The 26008-nt window shown below is 42.6% G+C and overlaps 1 protein-coding gene across 1 annotated transcript in view; it reads right to left on the bottom strand.

Moving 5' to 3' along the window:
* Positions 1–26008, bottom strand: part of LOC143034070 (uncharacterized) — a 112509-nt gene that overhangs the window by 6350 nt on the left and 80151 nt on the right. The window contains exons 12-16 of the mRNA XM_076199972.1: positions 18783–18979; positions 17555–17709; positions 15088–15278; positions 7056–7137; positions 89–198 (exon numbers count right to left, since the gene is read on the bottom strand). Of these exons, the coding sequence (XP_076056087.1) occupies positions 89–198; positions 7056–7137; positions 15088–15278; positions 17555–17709; positions 18783–18979 (735 nt within the window). The remainder of the gene's footprint in view (positions 1–88; positions 199–7055; positions 7138–15087; positions 15279–17554; positions 17710–18782; positions 18980–26008) is intronic.

Raw genomic sequence — 26008 nt, 5'->3', positions numbered from 1 at the left:
TTGAATATGAAATTAACTCGTATAATCTGGTGAGCTTTGCTAATATAGCCTGATGGCTGCAGGTACTTGAAAACACCTTCATACTTACATTAGATGTTATATCTGGCAGGTCAATGTCAAAAATTATGCTGAAGAAGAAGATCTCAGCCTCAAGTGAGTAGCGCAGGTTCTCACTCTTCTGGAAGTTGTGAGATTCGTCTGCCGGTGGAGAAAAGTGAAGTTAGAGGAAGGAGGGAGGAAAATATGTAAAGACAAGATATAGATATAAAAGGGTGGATAATGTAACAATATTGGAAACTTGGGGGATGAATGGAAATGTGAAAGAGAACATGTGGATGGCAAGTATAGAGAAGGGATACATGGGGAATGAGATATGTAGATAAGATGCATAGGTGAGTTTGAAGTAACATATGAGATATATTTCATTATATAGTTAGTCATAATATTTTTACATGTAATCTTATGCAAACTGAATGTACCCTGACCTTGGGATGAAGAATATGATCCAACTTTTATTATAGCTTACTTTATCATACAATTCAGTATTTGTCTTGTCTATAAACTCAAACTTCCCTCATTTTTATTGCTGAAGAGTTTGCAAGTTTCCAAATGTTACTGATATTACAATTTTTTACACCAGTGACTGATATTGTTTGCATCCTTAAAAGAATTTCTGCCTTATTAAGATAAACAGAGGGACCAACAATGGATAATTGTGTGTGATGGAGATTAGGATATCTTCTCCCCTGTGGAGGAAAAACTTACTACAGCTTCAATATGGTTTGGCATCCCCTCATACAACTTGGGAGCATTCTTTTTTTTCTTTTTTCATAGCCTGCTCATGCCATATAAAGAAGGGACAAAAAAAAAAAAGTAATCATAATCTCCCTCACAACTCTCAGACTGGGTAACCACACCCTCTGTACTACACACTTAGAACTCCTTAAAAGAAATTGTAGATTAAAAAGGTTTCCCAAGTCTACCACCCTAAACAAATTATTGATGGCTTTAAGGTTTTATCCCCCACATTGATATCAACCCATTGTACTAACCTTCAGCCACTCCCAGCTCCCATCTTATGTCTACACTGAATATCAAGGATGCTCAATGGCTGAGTGGGTTAGAGTGTCAATACTTGCGGTGGCAGTTGAGGTGACAGCAGTTCAAACATTACCATCAGTAAGTAGGACCATGAAATTACTCTCTACAATCATTAAAGGTTCCTAATACATAGTTATTCTTGTCCTTGCCTCTGCTTTGATTGCCAATGCATTGGACACACCAGACATATATGTCATTGCCCCTCAGGTGTATGCAGATATTGGAACCTCATATGATTCCCCATATCTCTATCCAGCAAAATGGGCAGAACCATGAAGCATTTTCCTCACTCTACATTGTTGATCTCTTAAAGCATGAAGTCTTGTGCCTCAGAACTTCCAAAAGACACAACCCTGAGTTATATCCATGATGGCTGTAATCAGGAACACACATCACTCCGGCACGATCCCTCCCCAACACTTCAACCCTACAGCTTCATCAAACAATACCACAATCACTGTATGAAGGCCCATTACAAGGAATGAATCACACAGGCAAAGGAGACTTAATTCTAGGAAAGCAGATTACTTAGGGTTGAAATTTTTGTTTTTTGAAGAATCAACATGCATACATATACCAAAGGCTTCTTTCCCCCTTATAAGGGAGGTAGCCAAAAAACAAAGGCATATAAACCACTCCCACCCATTCCAACCCTATTACATTCCACTCCCCTCCACCCTCTTCCCTCCCTCTTATCTTGGCACCTCCTGGATGATGGGTCATCCCTGCATCTTGTCCATTGCCCTAGGTCAGAAGCAGTGTTGCAAGATACAGCACATCCACAGCAAGGCTGCTTCATTAAATCAGCGACCCCCCCTCTCCATCTCATGCAGAAAAGGAGAAGAGGGGATGAGAAGAATTTATGAATACCATGGGAAGAAGGAGGATCGGGAAATCTTTCTTGACATGTCCAACTGGGGAGTGAACAAATATGTCCCAAAGACTAGTGAAAGGAATAAACAGAAACAAGACTGGTTTAACAAAAAAGTGTGAGACTGTGAAAAAGACCAGGGATGTGGCTTTGGGAAAATGGAGGAAGAAAAGAAGCAATAAAACAAAGGAAGTTTACAAACAAACTAGGAATGAATATATAAGAACCTGCAGGGGGGAAGGAAGCAATTTTGAAAGAGGTGTAGTAGATAAATGCAAAGATGAGCCAAAACTGTTTTACAGGTTTATAAGTGTTAAATTTAGACACAGGGAAGAGGTCTTTTGAAGAGGCCTTAGCTCAGGCAGAAATAATGAATGAGTTTCCAATTGGTCTTCATAAAAGGGAGCAATTATTTCTTTTTAGAAAAGTGAGGGGAAGCGAAAAACCAGGTTTAGCAGATATAGAGTAAATGTAGAAGTGAGGGAAGTGTTCAATCTCTTGGGATCATTAGATGTAACAAAAGCTTCAGGACCTGATGGAATCTCATACTGGACACTTAAAGATGTGAAAGAACAACTAGTGGACCAGATTCGCAGTCTTATTACATGTTCATTGAAAGAAGGCATTGTGCCACTTGACTGGAAAAGGGGCAAATGTGGTGCTAATTCACAAAGGTGGAAACAAGGATTGATGGACCAAATATCTGGAGGAGATAAATATTCTGACGTATAGTCAGTTTGGCTTCAGATCTGGAAGGTCATGTGTGTCAAACCTTATAAGTTTTTATTCCAGAGTGATTGATGTGCTGCAAGAGAGAGGGGTGGGTGGACAGCGTGTTACTTGACCTAGAGAAGGCATTTGATAAAGTACCTCACAGTTGAATTATGTGGAAATTAGAGCATGTTGGAGGACTGAGTAGAAAACTATTAGAACATATGAAAGACTTTTTGAAGAAAAGATACATGGCGACAGTAGTGAAGGATAAGAGGTCAAGCTGAAGAGCAATAACAAATGGAGTTTCATAAGGGTTAGTGCTTGCACCAATAATGTCTTTTGTCTATGTCAATAACATGATGGAAGGAACAACAATCTATGCCAACATGTTTGTAGATGACACAAAAATCATGAGAAGAGTGAAAAACGAGGAGGATTGTAGATTATTTAAAAAATATATTGGTCTTATTTTTGCACGGAACTAAGAATGGGAGATGAGGTTCAATACCAAAAAATGAAAAGTACTGGAAATGTATAGAAGTGGCAAAAGACCATCCTTAAACTATTCCTTGGGAAGTGAACCTATTACAAAAGCAAAAGAGGAGAAAGACTTGGGAGTTTTGATAAAAGACAACCTATCACCTTACAGACATATTAGCAGGATTGTGGGAGAGACATATGGACTACTGCAGAAGATTAAAGTGGCATTCCACTGTATGGATTAAGAGACAAAAAAACTCATTGAAACCCTGATACATCCAAGACTGGAATATGCATCAGTAGTATGGTCCCCACACTAAATGAAGGATATAAGCAAGACAGAGAATACAATGGGCAGCAACAAAACTAGTCCCCAGCCTGGCAAATAAACCATATGAGGAAAGACTAAAAGTAGTGGGTCTGCCAACTTTGAAATATCGAAGAGAAAGAGGTGATATGATTACAGTATTCAGGTCATTAAAGGGGATATAGATTACATTGACAGAAAAGATCTCCTGATTAAAGATGGGAAGGCTTTAAGAAGTCATGGGAGTAAATTAAGACCACATTTCAAAAGGATGTGAGGAAATACAGTTTTCCATGTAGATGCATAAACATGTGGAATAATTTAGAAGGTGATATCGCCCAAGCTCAAGCAATACACAAGTTCAAATCTAAACATGATTGTGCCATTACGAGAGGTAACGGGGCTTTTTTATATGTCCGTGTATCCCCATGTTTACATATTTTTTGTCGTAAGGCTCGTTTCCCCTCGGAAGAGGTTTTCAATTTTGTTTTTTGTAATGCTTTAATTTTAAGTATATTTCGAGCAGAGGCCTCTTCTGTTCGAAAATCCCACCTTGTAAGTTGTCTGCAAGCTGTGTTGCAAGATAACATCTCATTATTTGTACAATGTTCACTTAAAGAATTAGACTTAAGAAGGTGTGTAAGAACCGGTTGCTGTTTTGTGATGTCACGTCACACATCTAGGCGCCAGTTTGGTTCGAAACGCCTAAAGGTGTATACCCGCTCCCTTCGCGGCCAACTCAGTAAGTTTTTGAGCCGAATTTAGTTTTAGATCTGGTATATCGCTTCTTGTATGTCATAATGAATTTAGCCTTAAGCTGCTCGTATTTCATGTTCAGATTCTTTGTAATTCTGTATAAAAGCTGTTAGTAACGAGCGCCACTCTGTATTGTTTTACAGCTTTTCATCTACTACTTCTACTCTTCCTCCCAATTTCTGTCTGCCCCTCCATAGTTTCAATGGCAGCACCTGTTGTGTGAAGATGAGAAAGTCGTTTTTCCTATTGCCAATAAACGTAGCAGCAAGTACTCCGTGGATCCTTACCCTCTCCGCGTTTGTTTACGTTACGTAACGCAGAAAGAGGGCACCTGTTACGTTTTCCCCTATGCGCAGCATAGTAATTCGCTGCGCCAAAATGATAATTGGAAATCAAGGATATAAATTAAGTTGAAACCATACATGAATTGGGGTCTAGGTGTGTTAAAAAATTAGAGAATAGTAGATTGGACCCAATGATCATTGTTCCTTTCCTGTATACTACAATTAGGTACCGTATTTTCCGGCGTATAGTGCGCGACTTTTTTCCGTTGGAAGGGCCTAAAAATGGGGGGTGCGCGTTATCCAGTGGTGCGCATTATCTACGGCCTATGATAAAAATTCTGCGGCTGTGTGTGTATTTTTTTCACAACAACGTGATGATGTTGGCCGTCACAAAGTCGGGACGGCACACTTCTCCGTGATGTTCCGTGAAAACAAGAAGAACAGCCATGGTGACATGAAAGAATACGCCAGCATGGGCTACCGTATATAAATATTTGGTATAGGTAGGTATCTATCGAATCTTATTTTTCATGTTTAAATAGGCCTAAACACCATGAAACATGATCAATATTCATGATATTTGCCCACGTTCACAGCATCCTAGTTTGAATTTTTATGTTGGCTTTGATGCTTCACTTTAGGTATGGTACAAATTCCGTTGCGGCCGTTCATAAACTCGTGTCAAACACCTGACTACAACACCCTCTTTCGGGAGTTATATTAACTAAACGTCACCTCGATGAGAGACTGTCCTATTTCACCACTGTCATTGCAGGTTCAAAGCTAAAACGAAACAGTCTGTAGTTTGTTTCAGTATTAAATAAAAAATGGTAAAGATTAATTATTTCCTTAAGATATAAAATGAACATTTTCTGTAAAAATCCCGAAATTTTTCTGTATACAGACGCTCCTCTACTTACGTTCATTCGTTTTACGTTTTTTCGATTTTACGTTTGAACTGTATAAAAAAAAATGTAGAACTTTTTTTTTTGAGTGAATTTTTTAGTTTAGCGCGCTCTCCGTAGTTCAAACGATACTTATGCATGACGCTGTGTCCATTGTTTACTTGGCACAAACGACAGACTGAACGTGCCTTGCCTCCTCCTCCTCCTCCACCATCTCAATTTATGTTGCTTGAATTTAATTTATTTGAAATTAATGCTATCATTTTACAATGTCATGTGTATAATTAATGATTTAGGGGTGTTTTATAAGATACGGTAATAGAATTTACGGATGTATGGTACAGTAACAACTTACGTTCATTTTCAACTTACGTTCGGCCGTTCGGAACGTAACTAAAACGTAAGTTGAGGAGCGTCTGTACTTTACTTTCAATAAACTTTTTTTAGATCATATTTCCTACAAACTATTTAAGCTACAAAGTAATAAGGGACCAACGCACAACATGGAACTAAATTTGGTTCTCGATTCTCTCGCTAGATGGCGATCGGGCATGCGCGTTATACGTCGGTGCGCGCTATCTGTGTACTGAGATAACGAAGTGTATGGGTGCGCATTATAACCCGATGCGCATTTTAAGCCGTAAAATACGGTAAATACAACCCCCCAAACATATCCCCCTAGTTCTCTCATTGGACCATGCAACCAACTCCACCTCTCATCAATTCACCACATCCCACAACTGTGAGGCTCATTCAGTTCAGCTCACTGTTTTCCCTTGTCATTCAATGAAAATAACCAATTTCCCACCTGAAAAGAATGCACATTATGTAGGTAACACCACATCTGTTTCTTATTATGAACCCATTAACTACCCATTATGTATCTGTAAGCAGCTAGTCTGTAAGTGGCTACCTTTAAGATTGAAGGTCCCACACCATATGTGGTATAATAGATTATTTGGTAATAATCTTGGGTTTAATTACCCGTTACCACAAATGTGGAAGCCCTCCGAGACACTGGCTACACTCCACCATAGAAGTGTCACCAACATAACTCCATCTCTGGAGCAAATAATAACACTACTTTAAATATTCCCTCTATGACAGCCTCACCTATTCTTCCTACCCAACAGGGCTCAAACTATGCGATTCAAATTGAAATCCACCCATATTGTGAATTTCAAAGAAATACCCCCTTCTAAAAACATAAAACTATGAACTCCCCTGATTTCACTCACTGCCAAACTACATCTACTCTATTGAAGTTACCAATGCCTTCAAATCAAATGAAGTAATTGTGTCAGTCTTAATTTCTTTTCAATATTAAAGTTCCCCTATCCTGGATATTCCTGTTATTTCACTGTGTTATACTGTCACTCTTATTTAATCTGTTCTCTGTCTTACTTTTCTTCTTTGATTTTACATTGCCATTTTTTTATTCCTTAATTTCTGTCTTGATTTACATTAAGCTTATTTACTTTGTCCAACTGCCCTCTTAACTCCTTGATAATCAGTGTTTGTTCCCATATTTTTTCCATGGATTAAAATTCTTTCCTAACTAGACTCATGCCACTCCTTTTGTAATCTAACTCTTAGGCCTTGTTTCCATTTTAACTTGTTTCATATCTAGATCTTACCTTCAAAGAGCAGGTAGGCTGTGGGTATACCCTTCTCCTTAACCACAGCATATATCTTCTCAGCTTGGTTGGGTGGAACAATCTGAAGATAAGACATCATCTTAATGTTGAATAAGGAGCACAGGGGGTGTCTTGTGTTGGTGACAATAAAACAAAGTCATATAAGATTATTGGCTTGAATTTCAATGATCTAAAATTTGTAGCCTCACAACAATCTGCAATGGTGCCCAGTCCCTTGCATAGATCTCTTTAGTCTGTGTTGTATCACTGTGGGTCAGTTTTTTTGTCACCAACGGGTAGGAGGAACAAAAGGGGAGTGGTGGCCATTGGCCAGTCAACAACTGTCATGTGAAAAAGTGAAGTAAGAATACAGAGACCTTTGAAAGTAGAGGTATTTCAGAGCACTGATAAATCCTAATGTGTGATAATCTGTGCCTGAAGCTAATTTTGGCCATGGAATACTTTATTTCATGTCTGCAGTCTTTTATTTAAATGAATTAGATTGAGAGAACCTATCTCAACAGCTTTCATTACTTTCAAGGATAAAAAATGCATTTTTCTTAAAGTGTGTTTGAAATTCTGGCAATGTATAATGAAAAAGTAACCCTTGTCGTTCTCTAAGAAGATAAAGATAATATTCAGGAAAAAAGACAAGAGAAAATAACTTTAATACTCCTGAAAATAGAATTAAAATCCAAGTATACAAATACAAGTATATGGAGAAATACATACATACATATACCAAGGGATTTTTACCCCCTTATAAGGGAGGTAGCCAAAGTCGAAAGGCATAATTCCACTCCCACCCATATCATCCTCACCCACTCCTCTCCCATTCACCATCCCTTTTTCTCCTCTTTTCTTGGCTCCTCCTGGATGATGGGTCATTCCTGCATCTCGCCCACTGCCCTGGGTCAGAAGCAATGCAGCAAGACAGCACATATCCACAGCAAGACCACTTCATTTAATCAGGGATCCCCCCTCTCCATCCCCTCATGCAGAAAAAGAGAAGACGGGGAGAAATCCCTTTGGGCTGTCAAAATATCATTCACACATTACTGCTCCCTAACACCACCCAATCCCCCACCCACTTCCTTCCATGCCTCACAGCATTATCCATACAAAACCATTCTCCACTCACCCCTATCTTCTGTCTTCTCCCTCCCTCAACAGACATTCCCCTCTTTCTCAACAGCCCTTTTACCCCATCCATCCATCTCATCCTCGGTGTCCCCTCCTGTTCACTCCCTCCACCTCTGCCTTCCACACTTCTTTTACCAATTTTTCTTCACTCATTCTCTCCATGTGTCCAAATCATTCCAATACTCTTTCATCAACCTTATCCCTCAACTCCTTTTCTACCCCGCTCTCCTCCTCACTTCCTCGTTTCTCATTCTATCCAGTCTAGTAACCCTTACCATACATCTTAGACATTTCATATTAAACACATTTAAACTCCTCTCTTATGTTCCATGTTTTTGTCCCATACAATGCTGTTGGCACAATCACCCTTTCATACAATCTCCTCTTAGCATCCATTCCCAAATGTCTGTTTCTCATTACACTTTTTAATCTCTAAGACATTTACTTGCTTCTCTTAATCTACATTTTACCTCCACCACTCCTCCCTTTCCTGCTACATAGGCCCCCAACTACCTAAAGCACACCCTTCATAGACAGTCAGACAAAACTCATAATGCATAATCTCAAGCACTCATCTGCCTGTGGCCCTGATAACATAAGCAACATCCACCTAAAACACATTGGACCACAAGGTATACACGCACTCACAAACATTGCAAACTACAGCTATTCACACAACACTATACCCGACATCTGGAAGCATGGTAAAATAATCACCATTCCAAAACCGAACAAAGACCCAACGATCCCAACATCGCACCGCCCAATCACACTTCTCTGCACTCCCTCTAAAGTCATTGAACGCCTAATACTTAAACTTGTCACACCATATATTCCCCTTGCTGACTCACAACACGGTTTTAGGCCACTACACTCCACAAACACTCTTCTGACAAACCTCACACAAAGAATTTTAGATGGCATCAATTCAGATAGGCCCCACCACAGAACACTTCTTATAACATTGGACATTAGTAAAGCTTTTGATGCTATCCCCCGCCACAACCTAACAAATAAAATATATAACACAGACATGCACAATAACACCAAAAGATGGCTGGCCAATTATCTGGCAGGCAGGAATGCTCATGTGTCATATAATGGCCAATCATCGCACATCAGAAACATTAAGAACGGAGTACCACAGGGCTCAGTTCTATCCCCCACATTATTTAATCTATACATGCATGACTTACCCACACCAGACACCTCAGAAATACAAATCTCTTCCTACGCAGATGACATAACAATCACATGCTCACCTAGTAACACAGACAAAACTGCAGAAATAATGCAGCCTTACCTTGACACACTCAACACATGGTTCATCACAAACAGACTCAAAATAGCTCCAACCAAATCTACAGCAACACTTCTCACCAACTGGACAAAAGAACACAAATACATACCTCATCTCTACATCAACAACACTCTAATACCACACACAAACACACCGAAAATTCTTGGTGTAACATACGATACATCCATGTCTTTCAAACAACACCTCACAAACATAAAAAACAAATGCACACCTAGACTTAACGCACTTAAGTCAATCACTGGAACAACATTTGGACAAAACAAAGAAACTAATATAACAATATACAAACAATGCATACGCTCAGTGATGAATTATGCGAGTCCTGCATGGGCTCCTAATCTCAGTGAGACACACCACAACACCCTTCAAATCATACAAAACAAAGCCCTAAAAACAATTACAGGCTGCACAAATACAACACCTACAGACCATTTACACCATGAAACAAAAGTCCTCAAAGTCAAGGACCACCTCGACATGAGAGGCACACAAACACTTGCTGCAGCCACCACAAACACATCACACCCGCTACACTACATAGCAGAACACCCACACACACCAAGAAACATTAAAACTACACCCAAAGACCTTTATTATGCACAGATACTCTCTTCTCTTCCTCCACAACCACCAAATACCAGCCTCCGGAAACATATTCATAATCATATCACTTACCGCTCCATTAACACACTGAAAGACAACACACTGCTGCATGCCAGACCCCCTGATATCCACCCTTCTGAATCCTCTCTCCCACGAAAGGACAGAGTCCACTTGGCCAGACTGCGATGCGGTCACCACCCAGCACTTCTAAGCTACCAGAAGAGGCTGGACGACCGTGTTGTGAACAGCTGCCCAGGATGTAACACTTCACCCCATACCATACAACACATAATGGAAGACTGCATTATACACAATCATGCACGCAAACAACACAACATACACTCTATAAAGGATTTGTGGGAAAACCCAGTTTCGGCTGTGGCCTTCCTTGGGGAGACGGGACTGCTCGGACAGACAGTCTAGGGAACGACAACAACAACAACAACTACCTAAAGCTTACTTCACTTCCTCTAGCCTCTCTCTTTTAATACTCACTTCCAAATTGCTGCCATCCTTTCCTCTTGTACATCTCATATTCTTATTTTTACCCACATTTACCTTCAAATTTCTCCTCTTGTCACTAACTTCCTTAATCCCTCTAGTGATCCTGCTACAAGTGCAGTGTCATCAGCAAACAACAACTGGATTATCTCCCATTTTATTCATTTTCTTTAACCATCTCCAATCTCCTACTCATTACACTTGCATTTACCTCCCACACCACCCTATCCATGTACACGATGAACAGCCATGACAACATGACACATCCCTGATGCAGTCCCATCTTTACCTCAACTTCTTGTACTCTTTTTCCTTCTTATTTAAGCAGTTTACTCTAAGTACCTCCCTACCTTCTATCCTTTTCCTCTTTCTCCATCTATCCTCCATTCTCAACATACCTTCTACCAGAAAATATCTGATATTCCCCCTCACTCCCCTAAGAACATGTACATCCAGAACTCTTCCTACTCCTCTCCTGGGTACCACTATATAGTCCCATCCACCACCTTCTCCCATGCATACTTATGCTCAACTGTCTTCCTAAGCCCTGTGTTAGCTATCATCAGCTCTCTAAACACATCCTTGTCGTAGTTTCACTAATTCTTGTTTGTTTTTAAGTTTGTTTACAAACCAATAGAATAGGTTTGATTGATCTTTACATTTTTCTATGACATCCATTTCATGTTTTCTCTTTTCTTCTTTGTGCACTTGTACATATTTATTTCTATAATCAGTATATATTTTCCATTTTTCGTTTTTTTTTCCTCAATTTTATCCAAGTTTTATCCCTTTTATCTTTTAACTCTCTACATCTTTTGTTGTACCAACATTTTACATATCCTTTTTCTTGTTTTTGTCTTGGAACATACTTTTCCACTCCTACCTTATAAATTGTTGTCAAAATTGTCCATTTCTCTTCTACTGTTGTTTCCTCTTTGTATATCCTTTCCCAGTCTGCTTTTTGATTATTTTTCTCATTTTATCAAATTTTCTTTTCCATACATCAATCTTCCCTTTTTATATTGTTTTTTTTCCATGTATTTTTCTTTATTTAGTTCCAGTTCTACTAATATGTGGTCGCTTTTACTTAGTGGTGTCTTATATTCACTCTTGTCCACTATTTTATGTTCTGATGGGATTATTAGGTCCAGTCTCAATGGTTCTTCCTCATTTCTATACCTAGTATTCTCTTGTATCCATTGTGTCATTGTATGTTCTATAATCATATCAAGTAGTACATTTCCCCATAGGTCATCTCTACCCTTCACTGTCATTTCTTCCCAGCAGATTTCTTTACAATTAAAGTCACCCATTATAATTATTCTTCTTCCATCATCCATTATCTTATTTAGTGTTATCTTTGTGTCTTCTAACATATTCTTGTGTTCTCTCTCTTCCTAAGAAGCCGTTTTAGGAGGCACATAGTTTACCACCAACTTCCTGCTCTTCTTGTCCCTGGCCTCTATTTCCATCATGATCATTTCCACTCTGTTCGTTCCATATGTAATATTCTTCACATTTATATCTTTCTTAGTCAGGAACATAACTCCACCACCTTGTTTTACTTCTCTGTTTCTAATCCAATAATTATATGCACCATGTCCTATACTGTTGGGTGGTAGTGGACCTTTCAATTTTGTCTCCACAATTCCCATTATGTCAGGTTCCTTTTCCATCAGGTAATTATTCAGTTCATTTTAGCCTGTTATTAATCCATCTATATTTGCGTAGGACACATTTAATTTTCTCCTACCTCCATCCGGTTTTCTGTTTCCCTTCTGTATTTCTCTGCTATGAACCATTTCCTCACTTTCATATCCACTATTCTCCAATAGAATTTCTCTTTGTCTGACTCTGTTCTGTTCTCGTATTTCCCCCCTAGCTTTGATTATTTTTGTTTTCTCTTCCTCCCTTTCCTCTTTATTTATCTCTATTTATCCATACCTGTTTGTACTGATCACTTTTTGTTGGTTTTCCTGTTTTTGATAAGATATTCTCTGATGTCGTTTGTGACCTGAATTTAACCTTAATTGGTCTGGTCTTGTCTACATTATATTTCCCAAGTCTATATATTCTTTTCAATTTCTTTCCCTATTTCCTGTTCACCTTGAAATATTTTAGTACCCTGTTCACTCTTTCTTTCTCATCTCTTACTCTTGTAGTTCTGTTTGGATTATACTTCTCTTCCATTCCTAACATAATTGTACCTTTTTTTTTTTTATCTGCTAAGTCTCTTACTATATTCTCCTTCTCTCTCATCACTTTAATAACTGTCCTTAGTGTGTTCCTTCATCTGTTGTTTCACTATATCTCTAAATTCAATTTTGCTATTCTCCTGAACCTTTTTCCAACCACTTACCTCTTTTTCTATGGACTCTGTAATTTCTTTATTCTTCTTTAATTCCTCATTCTCATCCTTTACTTCTTTTAACTGTCTTTTTAATTCTTCTATTTCTTTATTTAGGTTTTGGTTCTCCTTTAGTTCTTCCAATTTATCAACTCTTTGTGTAATCAGTGTAAGTTGACTGAACCTAACCTCCCACTGTTCGTTCATTTTTGCTAATCGGGGGAGGTTGTCATCTCCTTCATTAAATCCATGGAAATAATTATCATCACCTTCCATTGCGCTGCTCTTATCTATATTTCTATTTTTTACATTTTTACTAATCTCTTCGACTTCACCTCTGTCGTCTGCGCATCTCTTGTTGACATTCCTTCTGACTTCCGGGGCCCGTTCGTCCCCTTCCTCATTTCCTTCCATTTTCCTCAGTAATCCCTCCCCTTCTCCTTTTTCTTCACCTTCCCACTACACCACGAGCTTTCCCCTTCCCTACTAATACAACACAGGTACTCCCTTGTCATTGAGATCCATGAATATTGTGTTTTTTTCTGGAGTTCCAATCTTCACTGTCACTTCGACTGTTGTGTGTGTGTGCATGCGTGTGTGCATATAAAGGAAACAAGATGGTAAGTCTTGAGGTGGGGTGATCCTCCCCCTTGAAATGACGACCTTTTGGGACACCTGTTCCGTACAAGAGACGACCGTTGAGAAGCGTACGTCCACAGAAGGAATTATCCTTATATTTTATTTTTTATCATGTATTATTAAAATATGGAGTGGAGGTGGAGGAAGAATGTAGATTGAGAGAAGCGAATAAATGCCTTGGTGGATTAAAAAGTGTAATGAGGAATAGACATTTGGGAATGGATGCTAAGAGGAGACTGTATGAAGGAGTGATTGTGCCAACAGCACTGTATGGGGCAGAAACATGGAACATAAGAGAAGAAGAGAGAAGGAGTTTGAATGTGTTTGAGATGAGGTGTCTGAGAAGTATGATGGGGGTTACTAGGCTGGGTAGAGTGAGAAATGAGGAGGTGAGGAGGAGAACAGGGGTGGAAAGGGAGTTGGGAGATAGGGTTGATGAAAGAATATTAGGATGGTTTGGACACATGGAAAGAATGAGTGAAGAAAGACTAGTAAAAGAGGTATGGAAGGCAGATGTGGAGGGAGTGAACATGAAAGGTTCGTCCTAGGATGAGGTGGATGGATGGGGTGATGGGGGCTTTGGGGAAGAGGGGAATGTCTGTTGAGGAAGGACGGGAGAGGACAGAAGACAGGGGTGAATGGAGAATGGTTGTATATGGATGATGTGATGCATGAGGTGGAATGGGCGGGGGGATGGGGGGGTGAGGTAGTATGTGTGAGCAAAATTTGACGCAGCCCGAAGGGATTTCTCCCCGTCTTCTCCTTTTATGCATGGGGGGACGGAGAGGGGGGGTCGCCGATTTAATGAAGCGGCCTTGTTGTGGATGTGCTGTGTCTTGCGACACTGCTTCTGACCCAGGGTAGTGGACAAGGTGCAGGGATGACCCGTCATCCAGGAGGTGCTAAGATAAGAGGGAGGGTGGAGGGGTGTGGAGTGTATTCAGGGATGGAATGGGTGGGAATGATTTTATGCCTTTTCCATTTTGGCTACCTCCCTTGTAAGGGGGAAAAAGCCTTGGTATATGTATGTATGTCCTTCTATGTATCATAATTGTATATATTATGTTAAGCCCCTCAGCAAAGAAAATGATGGGGCAACCAGTGCTAGAGTATAGAAAATGGAGCATCACGGGTCGAGTCAGGAAATTCCTATTTCTAATTGGGGGACAAGAGGAGAGTGGTTTGCATAGTGCAGGGGCGATTGACACATTGCTGAAATTATACACGTAGTCTGTATGCTATCGTCCACTATCGCCAGTACTGAAGTATTGGGATCCCTATTGAGTTTCTTTTCTTTATGGGCCTCTGACCAGTAATTTTTTCATCTTGAAGATTTTGCTTGTTTTTCATTTTATGATAAGCACTTGTGATATTAAAAATACAAACCTTCCAACTGTGATAGCATATTGGAAACGGACAATGTGTAACTCAATGTCCTTGTTACCTACAGGAAGAAGGTAGAAGGCTTCTGTACTCACTGGGTCATTGATGCCCTGGAAGAAGATCACAGGGGCGTCAAGCTTATCGTGCTGATGGAGCGGCGACCTGGTGATGTATCGTTCTGGGAAGTCATCAGGTGATCCAATGAGATGATCCAGGTAGCGGCTCTCGAACTTGTGGGTCTCGTTTGCCAGGAGCTGAAGATCCATCACACCGGAGAAACTTGCACCTGTACATAAGAACATTAGAATGAAGGAGACTGCAAGAGACCATAAAGCCTAGACCAGGCAGATCTGTAGGGGAGCAGATGGTGGATGTGGAGGATATACGAATTTCTGTATTTTAGCTAGATCAGTTTTGGGAAATTTACTATCTTGTTCACTCTTATTTTACAGTTAAATCTTTCTAGAGGGGCTGGTTTGTTGGCTTAAAGTGAGAGCATCATGACGAGCTAATGAAATTATACTGAATATATGAAATAATTTTGGATATTGACAAGAAAAGTCTGATGAATCTTCTCTACAAATAATGTTAAGTGTAAAAAAAAGACTGATATGATAAAAATACTGTCATTCTTAGCATTGACAAGAAACAGTCGACTAGAATATAAAATCATAGATACAGTTGTGAAGTAGGCAGAAGCAACTATGTAAATCATATAGTGAATGAATGAAATAAACTTTCTGTGGAGATACTTGCGTGTAAGTGTGACTTTTAATCCTTTTGTTCCTTTAATACAGAACTGTCTTTTACCATAATAAAATCTGTTTTATGTTATTATAATAAAGTAGTTAACCCGTTTCATTTCGGGTTGCACACTTTTCTTGTTACCTTGCCCGCCAACAGACTATTATATTCGTTTTCTGTATGAAAGGAACTAAATCTCTTTTGATTAACTCCTGGCTTGCGAAAATCCTATAAAACTCAATGTCCAAGCAGGTTAAAGCATCGCTACTTGTGGCGGAGGTGACGGCAATTTGAACCCTGCCACTAGCGAGTTGGACCAAGGGCATATTTAATAAAGTTCCACACTACAAAGTCTCCTGCTAGTGATACCGTCCTGGCCTCCTGATAGTGGAGAGTTCGCGACGTTAAACTGAATTAAACCGGCAAGACATTCTCTTATTGGTGGTATCCACCACTCTCCTTTCTTCCCCTTCCCTCTCTTGGTAGCAAAGTGGTGTATTCACTTGCGCACAAACAACACAATGGCAGCGTCCTAACACACCCCCTCTTCCCCATTTCTATCTCCACCTTTCTCATCCTACATCAGGTAGGGTTTCCCCTGTCAGTCGTTGTGGCCAAAGAATACCCTTCACTCTCCTCTGCAAAAAGCTCTCCCTTCTTAGTCTGTTCCAGCGTCTCCTGTCGAGCAGCCACTGCTACTGCGTCTTAGAAATTGTCTCCATTGTCTTCTTATGGGTCTCTTGCTGGCTGGAGTTTATTCGTAGTATTCCACAAGTGTTCTGTATTCGTCCATAAGCATGATGTGACCGTACTATCTTAACTTCTTTCTATGTATTTAAGTAGACGTTCTGCATTAATTTATTCTCTTATGTCATCAGTCCTTGGCCTGTCTCGCCACATCACTCCCTCGAATCTTGAGTACCCTCATTTCTGCTGGTTGCATCTTGCTTTTCAGTCTCGTTGTCAGCACCCAGTATTACAACCAGATAATAATGGTTTTACCATAGCTATATATGTAATTGTTATAATTCTGCCAGATGTGTATTTTTCTCTAAACAGAGGGTACATTTGCTCTGTTTTTAGAAGACTTACATATTCTGTAATTTATTACTGATTCCATATTGCATTTCTCGTTTAAGACCACGCTCAAGTATTTAAAGTTTTCTACTAGATCCAGCACAACATCGACCAATTCTTCCTCTATTTCAGAGAGTATTAGAGCGTCACTAATTGCGGCGGAGGTCGAGGTGACAGCAGTTCGTAGTCTGCCGCCAGCGAGTTGGACCAAGGGCATGGTTCATTAAATTCCACGCTACAAAGTACTCTGTAAGGGGCACCGTCCTAGCCTCCTGATAGGGGAAATTCGCGACGTTGAACCAGATCCTTTTTATACCCACGTCCTCCATTTGTAAGTTGCATTTACTAAGCGCCTCTTGCAATTTTGTAATTGTTTTTGTACCACAATACTTGCGTTATAAAATATAAAGTTACATCTATATTACTCGTTCTTTTTCACTCTGAATATTAATAGCCACAGAAAATATGATCGAGCCAGTTCAAAGAATATAGGGGTCACTCAGCTACAACTACAAAATAAATATAATCAAGACGGCATCGCCGTCATCCTTATATACCTACTCGCGCCTGATGACGCCTACAAAGGCGTCATCGTGTGGAGGGCGGGAAGATTGACGGAATCGTCTGCCGTTGGCTATGGCAAGAGGAACCTGTCAGCTACGTCATCGTGCTCAAACAGTGAGATTGTATTCCCACGACCCGATGGGGAGTACTTCCTTCTTCGGATAAATCCTACATTACCTGCTTTGAAGAAGGAGGTCGTGGTGAGTGCAGACAAGGTCGTGAAGCCGCCGGCGGATTGGCCGTCGATGCAAAGCTTCGTCTCGTTCACCAGGCCCGACTCCACAAGGAACCGCGCGCCGGCAACAACGTCGTCTACGTCGTATATACCCCACCTGGAGGAGGAGTAGGAGGGGGCGGAAGAAACGGAGGAAAAGGAAGAAGAGGAAGAGGTGGTGGTAGAAAAGAAAAGGTTCATTATCTATTTTTCCTTCTATTGTCATACATTCCAGTTTCTTATGTTATATTTTTTCACGTGTTCTTGCTGCACCTGTAGAGGCGCAACCGTGTATGTAGTGTGAAATTATGTTTCGTTTGTTAGCAACGTGGCTTTTCCTTTCTGGATCCTGGGGCAGAATTTATAAAATGTCCTAACCCCTAAGTCTAGACATAAATCTTCAAAATGGCGGAGATTTTGCCTAAATCCTTATATTGGCGACCTAAATGTCTAGACATTCTAGACATAAGCATTTAAGTCGCCGACATAGGGATTTAGGCAAAATCTCCATTTTGAAAATTTATGTCTAGACTTTGGGGTTGGGATCTTTTATGCATTCGGCCCTTTCTACAGGACGGGGCCAGTGGTCGTGCGAAGCAAGCGAGGGGAAAGAATAATTTCTTCGTCATTTTCACCACTTTGACCTCCATCAGGTGTAGCCACAAGGGGATGGCACTCGGTGTCCGTACATGGCCCAAGATCAACATCGACTCTTTTTATTCCAGATTTTTATACAAAGAAAACTGACGACAGATGACCATTTCCGTTTTCTTCCTTCTTTACCCACTAGCAGATGATGCAAAAGGTATACTAATACGGCCCAGTGGGGTCGTGGATATAAAGTCAGAGAAACACGAGACAATAATTGAGTGATATGGCCCTGAAGAAACGCTTCTCGCCACGCACATACACAAACACACTGAACACACAAACATACGCGCACATAAACACATACATACAATACAAACACGCATACACACACACACACGCAAATACACACACACGCACACACACATGCACGCACACACACACACAAACACGCTTGCGCGCGCGCACACACATACATTCACACACACACGCACACACACATGCGCACACATAGACACACACACACACACACACGCACGCACGCACATATACACACAGGTGAATCATTAAGACAATGAAGGAAAATCTTATCTATGGCCTCACTTCTCTTTGAGTTTATAGCGGTAGAAGCTGCCGTAGCCGGAACTGCCACGATAGTCCACGTCCAGGATGGCCCATCCGCGTGATGTGAAGAACTGATACTGGAGCTGGAGCGACGTCATCGCTGCCCACGTCGGCCCCTGGTGCGCTCTCACCAGAAGACCGGGACGGTCGTTCTTAGGCCCCTTGAAGTCCTTGTTCTGTTACGGGGGAAGGTAGCAAGGGTGAGCTAAGGAGAGCGAGGAGTGGAGGAAGGCTCTGTGCGTCTGTATCGCATCGCATCGCTTTTGCAGAAAACATACGAATAATTTCGCCGTTAGGTCAGTAATCGTCATCAACATGTACATGATCGAGAAGGAGGTTTGTGTGTTGTGGACAGATGAATGGGGTGTGAATGAACGAACCCAAAATTGGTTTGTATTGTAAAGGGCACCCCTCTCCCCCCCACACACGTATATACACGAATACACACACACACACACTCACACACACACACGCATACACATTCACACACACATACACGCGTGCACGTGCACACACACACACGCAAACACACACACATGCAAGCGTACACGCACACACGCAGACACACAAACACACACGCACACACACACACACACACACACACAAACACACACAAACACACACACACACACACACACACACACACACACACACACATACAGTATGCACACACACATACACACACACACGAGTATGCACACACACACACACACATACATTATGCACACATACACACACATACATTATGCACACACATACACACACACACACGCGAGCGCGCACGTGCACGTGGACAAGCACACACACAAACACACACACACACGTATTTATAGCATCCCTTGTATAGATTGTGATTTTAAATATATTGGTCAAACTGGTAAAGATTATTTGAGGATAAGCCAGCATAAAAATAACATCAGAACAGGACAAATACCAAGTGGGTTGTTTGTGCACACGAGTGACTTTAATCATTGCATTGATTGGAATAGATCTGACAAAAAAAGTGTTAAGGGTAGTGGGCAAGGGATTGGAGATGGTTAAAGAAAATAAAGAAAAGTGGGAGGTGAGCCAGCTGTTGTTTGCTGACGACACTGCGCTTGTGGCAGGATCGGAGGAGGGATTGAGGAAGTTGGTGGCAGAGTTTGGGAGAGTATGTGATAGAAGAAAGCTAAAGATAAATGTGGGTAAAAGTAAGGTGATGAGATGTACAAGGGGTGAAAGTGGCAGTAGACTGGAAGTGAGCATTAAGGGAGAGCGACTGGAGGAAATGGATATTTTTAGATACTTGGGTGCAAATGTGGCAGGAAAAGGTGGAGTGAAGGTGGAGGTAGAATGTAGATTGAGAGAAGCGAGTAAATGCCTTGGTGGATTAAAGAGTGTAATGAGGAATAGACATTTGGGAATGGATGCTAAGAGGAGACTGTATGAAGGAGTGATTGTGCCAACAACACTGTATGGGGCAGAAACATGGAACATAAGAGAAGAAGAGAGAAGGAGTTTGAATGTGTTTGAGATGAGGTGTCTGAGAAGTATGATGGGGGCTACTAGGTTAGATAGAGTGAGAAATGAGGAGGTGAGGAGGAGAACAGGGGTGGAAAAGGAGCTGGGAGATAGGGTTGATGAAAGAATATTAGGATGGTTTGGACACATTGAAAGAATGAGTGAAGAAAGACTAGTAAAAGAGGTATGGAAGGCAGATGTGGGGGGAGTGAACATGAGGGGACGTCCTAGGATGAGGTGGATGGATGGGGTGAAGGGGGCTTTGGGGAAGAGGGGAATGTCTGTTGAGGAAGGACGGGAGAGGACAGAAGACAGGGGTGAATGGAGAATGGTTGTATATGGATGATGTTGTGATGCATGAGGTGAAATGGGCGTGGGGATGGGGGTGAGGTAGTATGTGTGAGCAAACTTTGACGCAGCCCGAAGGGATTTCTCCCCGTCTTCTCCTTTTATGCAATGGGGGGACGGAGAGGGGAGGTCGCCGATATAATGAAGCGGCCTTGCTGTGGATGTGCTGTGTCTTGCAACACTGCTTCTGACCCAGGGCAGTGGACAAGGTGCAGGGATGACCCGTCATCCAGGAGGTGCTCAGATAAGAGGGAGGGTGGAGGGGTGTGGAGTGTATTCAGGGATGGAATGGGTGGAAATGATTTTATGCCTTTCCCTTTTTGGCTACCTCCCTTGTAAGGGGGAAAAAGCCTTGGTATATGTATGTATGTACGTAATAACATTCGTAGTAAGGGGCACATGGGGTAAACTGGTCATTGTCTTTGTTATGTTTATGTTTGTCAAGGAAATAAAGGGAGGAATTATACAAAACACACAGTAGTTGGTGGTTTTATTTCCGTATTTATCTGTCCTAATTAGGTATGAAACAAAGACAATGGCTACTTTTACCCCCATGTAGCTACTTTTACTCCTTCCAACGGTTCGTATGGAGAGGAATATTATTGAATAATGTATTTTTGAGAACAACATGAATATGAGTATGGGATTATACAAATTGGATAATTTCATTATCAAAAAAGCTGTCGATGGTAGACTTGTAACCTAACCCTCTGGGTTGATCAGGTCACAATGGTCCTTTTCATGTTCTTTTTATTCTCTTTTCAGTACGTATACATTGTCCTTGTTCTCTGTATGTGTTGTACTTCTGGGGATATCTTGAGAAAACGAAAAGGTCCGGTTACCAATCTTTTCATTTTCCCAGTGCTTTTTTTATATATTGGGTTAGGTGACATTTCATCACTCGTCATTTAATCATCCGACACATCATCATACGACTTTTAATCATGCGTCAGATCATCATCAGACAATTCATCACCCGACATTTCATCACCAATACATTTCACCACTGGACTTATCGGCTGAAAGAAACCTGCACAGCGAAGCTATAGCGATAATCCCATACCACACTCCTGGTCATATGGCCATTTCCCGAAGGTTGAGTGTGGTTTGAATTTTCCGCCAAAATCATCGGAAATTTAAAATTCCCGGCTCTGTGCAGGCATGCGCATTGTCGACCCCACCTCCCCCTCCCTATTCCCTCCCTTCTTACCCGGCTAGCTCGAGCCGGACGTCGCGTCACTTAGCATCGCGGAACCAGACGAGTCGGTCACTCCACAACCCACCTTCTTTTCATGCCGGTAAGTCTGGTTCCTGCTCGTGCTCGTGTGTTCTCGTAGGGAGCCCTACCTGTTCTCCTGCAGTTTTTCCCCTTCGGTGTTGTGTCCAGACACCTTTGGGACACCCCTTCTATGATTATCATTATTCTATTTTCAGACCAAACGCTTGTGTGTGGAATCCGGCTGCACAGCCAGGATCTCGTCAGACGGCCACCACGACCTCTGCTCCCGCCATGCCCCTTGTTTCTCACAAGCTGGCTTTAACCCCCTAGCCTGCGTTGTGTGCAAAGCGCGGGTTGAGGAGATTCGTGCTGCTCCTCCCAAAACCCGTTCCAAGCTAGCCGCCCTCGAACTTCTTCGGGAGGCATGGCGCAGAGCTCGGAAATTGAAATCCGCTGACGACCCCCCCCCCTGGTGTGGGCGGATCCGGCGTTAGGCGTGGAATTGGGCCTCGTTCGCCCTCGCCATCCGTCTCCCTATGTCTCCGAGACTTCCGTTGGTGGACAACCTGGGCCTCTCGGAGTACAAGGGGACGAGTCTGATGTTACGGAGTATGGTGTCCCCGAGCGTCCTCAGGCCTCTCGGCAGCCCCATACATCCGACCATCAAGGGTCCTTAAAAACCCTTACGGCTTGCTTTGTCAAGCACCCCCACGAACTCGTCTTCCTCCCTAGTTCACTCACGTGAACCCGGCAGGAAATCTCGCTCGAAAAAGAGGTCTGCCTCACCGAGGTCCAGGACGCTCAGCTTGTCCCCACCCTCCACAGCCTCTCCCCAACTCACCCTCCCTTCCTCGCTCTCCTTTTCCTCGCCGTAAATCCCACAAGGGCAGGGAGCCGGGGGACGAAACGAGGGGAGAGGGAACTCTGGCTGCCCAAGTGGCTGCCCTCCTTCCGTCCCTGATAGGCCCCGTCCTTGAATCGGCCCTATCACATTATCCGGCCTTTCAGACCGCGCAAATCATAACGCACCCCTCTCCAGAGCAACCTCCTATTGAACCTACGGCTCTAGCCCCCCCTCCCACTCTCCCTCCTGGTCCTTCCCTCCGCCCCTCCGTGCCGGCGACAGGTATAGGACTAGAAGGCCCCTCTCAGGAGGAACCCCCCAATCAGACGTCCGTCGGGTTGGACGGGGTGGAGGACCACTACAGTTCTTCTTTACCTTATCCTCCTACCATGACGGACTCTTGAGTTCACCCCTTCTCATGGTGTGACCTTCCCCGGTCCTGGGAGTACTCGTTTGGAGAAGATCACAAGCTAGTGGCCTGGTCTCCCGACTACTCGCTACTGGAGGGCTGGAGGAGGAGAGATGACGTTATCCTAAAGTGGGCCAACGACGCGGAGGGGGCTAAGGTTCTATATAAGATTCGACCCCTCTCCGCCCCGGCCTCCACGCCCTCCAGGATTTCCACCTCTAACACTCTGGACGCATTAGGTGCTCTCCTGGAGAACCCTCGTTTAAACCCTGATGGGCATATGTTTGTCGACAGGTCGGGGGACTCACCGGCGGTAGCACTCTCCCCAAACGCCTGGTTCCCGCAGGAGAAAGGGGAGAAAGCCTTAGACATCCCTGCTCTCGAGCGGGCCCAAGACCAACCCAAGACGGTTCCTCCTCGACGGCATATCCCTTCATCATTCCCCGTCGTCCTGCCACCACCCTTCGCGCCGGAGGGCCTGCGCGATTGCTTGTGGCACTCGGGCAGGGACCCCGCCCTCCCCCAGCAACTTAGTGAACCGGAGGCTAAGTTGCTGACGACGGAGGCCTCGACCAGACAAGACCTTGCCTCTACCATCTCGACCGTCACGGCAATGGCGATGATGAGGAACTGGCTGACGACGCTCGCCACGAGCTTTGAGGACTTCCCGCGGGAAGAATTGAGGTGAGTGGGATATTTCAATCTATAGAGGGTCCAGACCTGTCCTGGCGAGAGACGCTCGGGTAGCGTCTTCACCCAGGACGGAGCCTCTTGACTAGCGCCCGAGGACGAGGTCGTTCGGAAACGACCTCGGCTTCGCATATGTTATACGTTCTACAATTGAGCGATGTGACTTTATTACACCCTCCGGGGATCGGGATCCTTCTCGCCCTACTAATTTGATTCGCGTGTTTTCTGTATGCAGAGACACCCTGGCGGCACTCTCTACCGTGGCAGAGGGTACAGCCAACATGGCGTCATCAGCCCTACCCCCAGCAGCGAGGGCCTTCACCGCGGCTCGTCTGGCAGCTCGTCAGTCTGCAGCGCGGTCGGCCCCGGAGATAGCTCGCCGGGGCGTGGTGAGAGCAGCTCCCCTTTCCCGTGGTCTGTTCGACCAGGAAGCGACAGACCGCGTCTTCGCTACGGTCCCGACCGTCATCCAGATCCAACAACCCTCCCAACCGGAGATTCCAGGACTTCCTTCGGAGACACGCGATAGTGACCATCTCCGCTAGCACAGTTCTGGACTTCCTGTCTTGGCTAGCTGACACCACCAACAGGGCACCGGAAGGCCGACCCGGGCCATGCCCCCCACGCCCACAACATCAGAGGCCTCGCGGCATCGCTGGCGTTTCTCCGCACCCACTCTGTGGAACGGGTGCAGGACCTCGGGGGCTGGGCATCAGCAACTTCCTTCAGGACACGGTATCTCTACCACTCGATCACCCCTGTCCCATGTGTCGCCATGGGAACGGCTCCACCCCTCTTCGCAAAAGAAGGGGGGGCAAAGGGCGACCGAGGGGTAGGGGAAGGCCCAGGAACCGCTGAGCAAGATACAATATTCTACATAGAATTTATGCACTATGTGAATTGTACAATATTATTTTTATAAAAAATAAATAAATAAATGAATATATATATATATTGATATTGATATCGATATAAGTAAAAAAAAAAAAAAAAAAAAAAAAAACAGGTCGAAATGGACATGACTTCTCCTATTCAACTTAAGCTAATCTATAGTCATGATGGTCAAGAACTTTACCATGTTGAAATTAATTTCAACGCTCACTGTGACTCAGGTCGAAATGACCATGACTTTTCCTATTCAACTTGAGCTAATCTACAGTCATGATGGTCGAGAATTTTACCATGTTGAAATTAATTTCGACGCTCACCGTGACTCAGGTGGAAATGGACATGACTTTTCCTATTCAACTTGAGCTAATCTACAGTCATGATGGTCGAGAATTTTACCATGTTAAAATTGATTTCGACGCTCACTGTGACTTAGGTCGAAATGACCATGACTTTTCCTATTCAACTTAATTTAATCTACAGTCATGATGGTCGAGAATTTTACCATGTTAAAATTAATTTCGACGCTCACTGTGACTTAGGTCGAAATGACCATGACTTTTCCTATTCAACTTAAGCTAATCTGTAGTCATGATGGTCAAGAATTTTACCATGTTAAACTAATTCAACGCCCACTGTGACTCAGGTCGACATGAACATGACTTTTCCTATTCAACTTAATTTAATCTACAGTCATGATGGTCGAGAATTTTACCATGTTAAAATTAATTTCGACGCTCACTGTGACTTAGGTCGAAATGACCATGACTTTTCCTATTCAACTTAAGCTAATCTGTAGTCATGATGGTCAAGAATTTTACCATGTTAAACTAATTCAACGCCCACTGTGACTCAGGTCGACATGAACATGACTTTTTCTATTCAACTTAATTTAATCTACAGTCATGATGGTCGAGAATTTTACCATGTTAAAATTAATTTCGACGCTCACTGTGACTTAGGTCGAAATGACCATGACTTTTCCTATTCAACTTAAGCTAATCTGTAGTCATGATGGTCAAGAATTTTACCATGTTAAACTAATTCAACGCCCACTGTGACTCAGGTCAACATGAACATGACTTTTCCTATTCAACTTAATTTAATCTACAGTCATGATGGTCGAGAATTTTACCATGTTAAAATTAATTTCGACGCTCACTGTGACTTAGGTCGAAATGACCATGACTTTTCCTATTCAACTTAAGCTAATCTGTAGTCATGATGGTCAAGAATTTTACCATGTTAAACTAATTCAACGCCCACTGTGACTCAGGTCAACATGAACATGACTTTTCCTATTCAAC

Source organism: Oratosquilla oratoria, chromosome 16, assembly GCF_046742065.1.
Source record: "Oratosquilla oratoria isolate Oo_2021 chromosome 16, ASM4674206v1, whole genome shotgun sequence".
Taxonomy (NCBI): Eukaryota; Metazoa; Arthropoda; class Malacostraca; order Stomatopoda; family Squillidae; genus Oratosquilla; species Oratosquilla oratoria.
The sequence above is the reverse complement of the archived record's forward strand: the minus strand, read 5'-3'. Positions and strand labels throughout refer to the sequence as shown.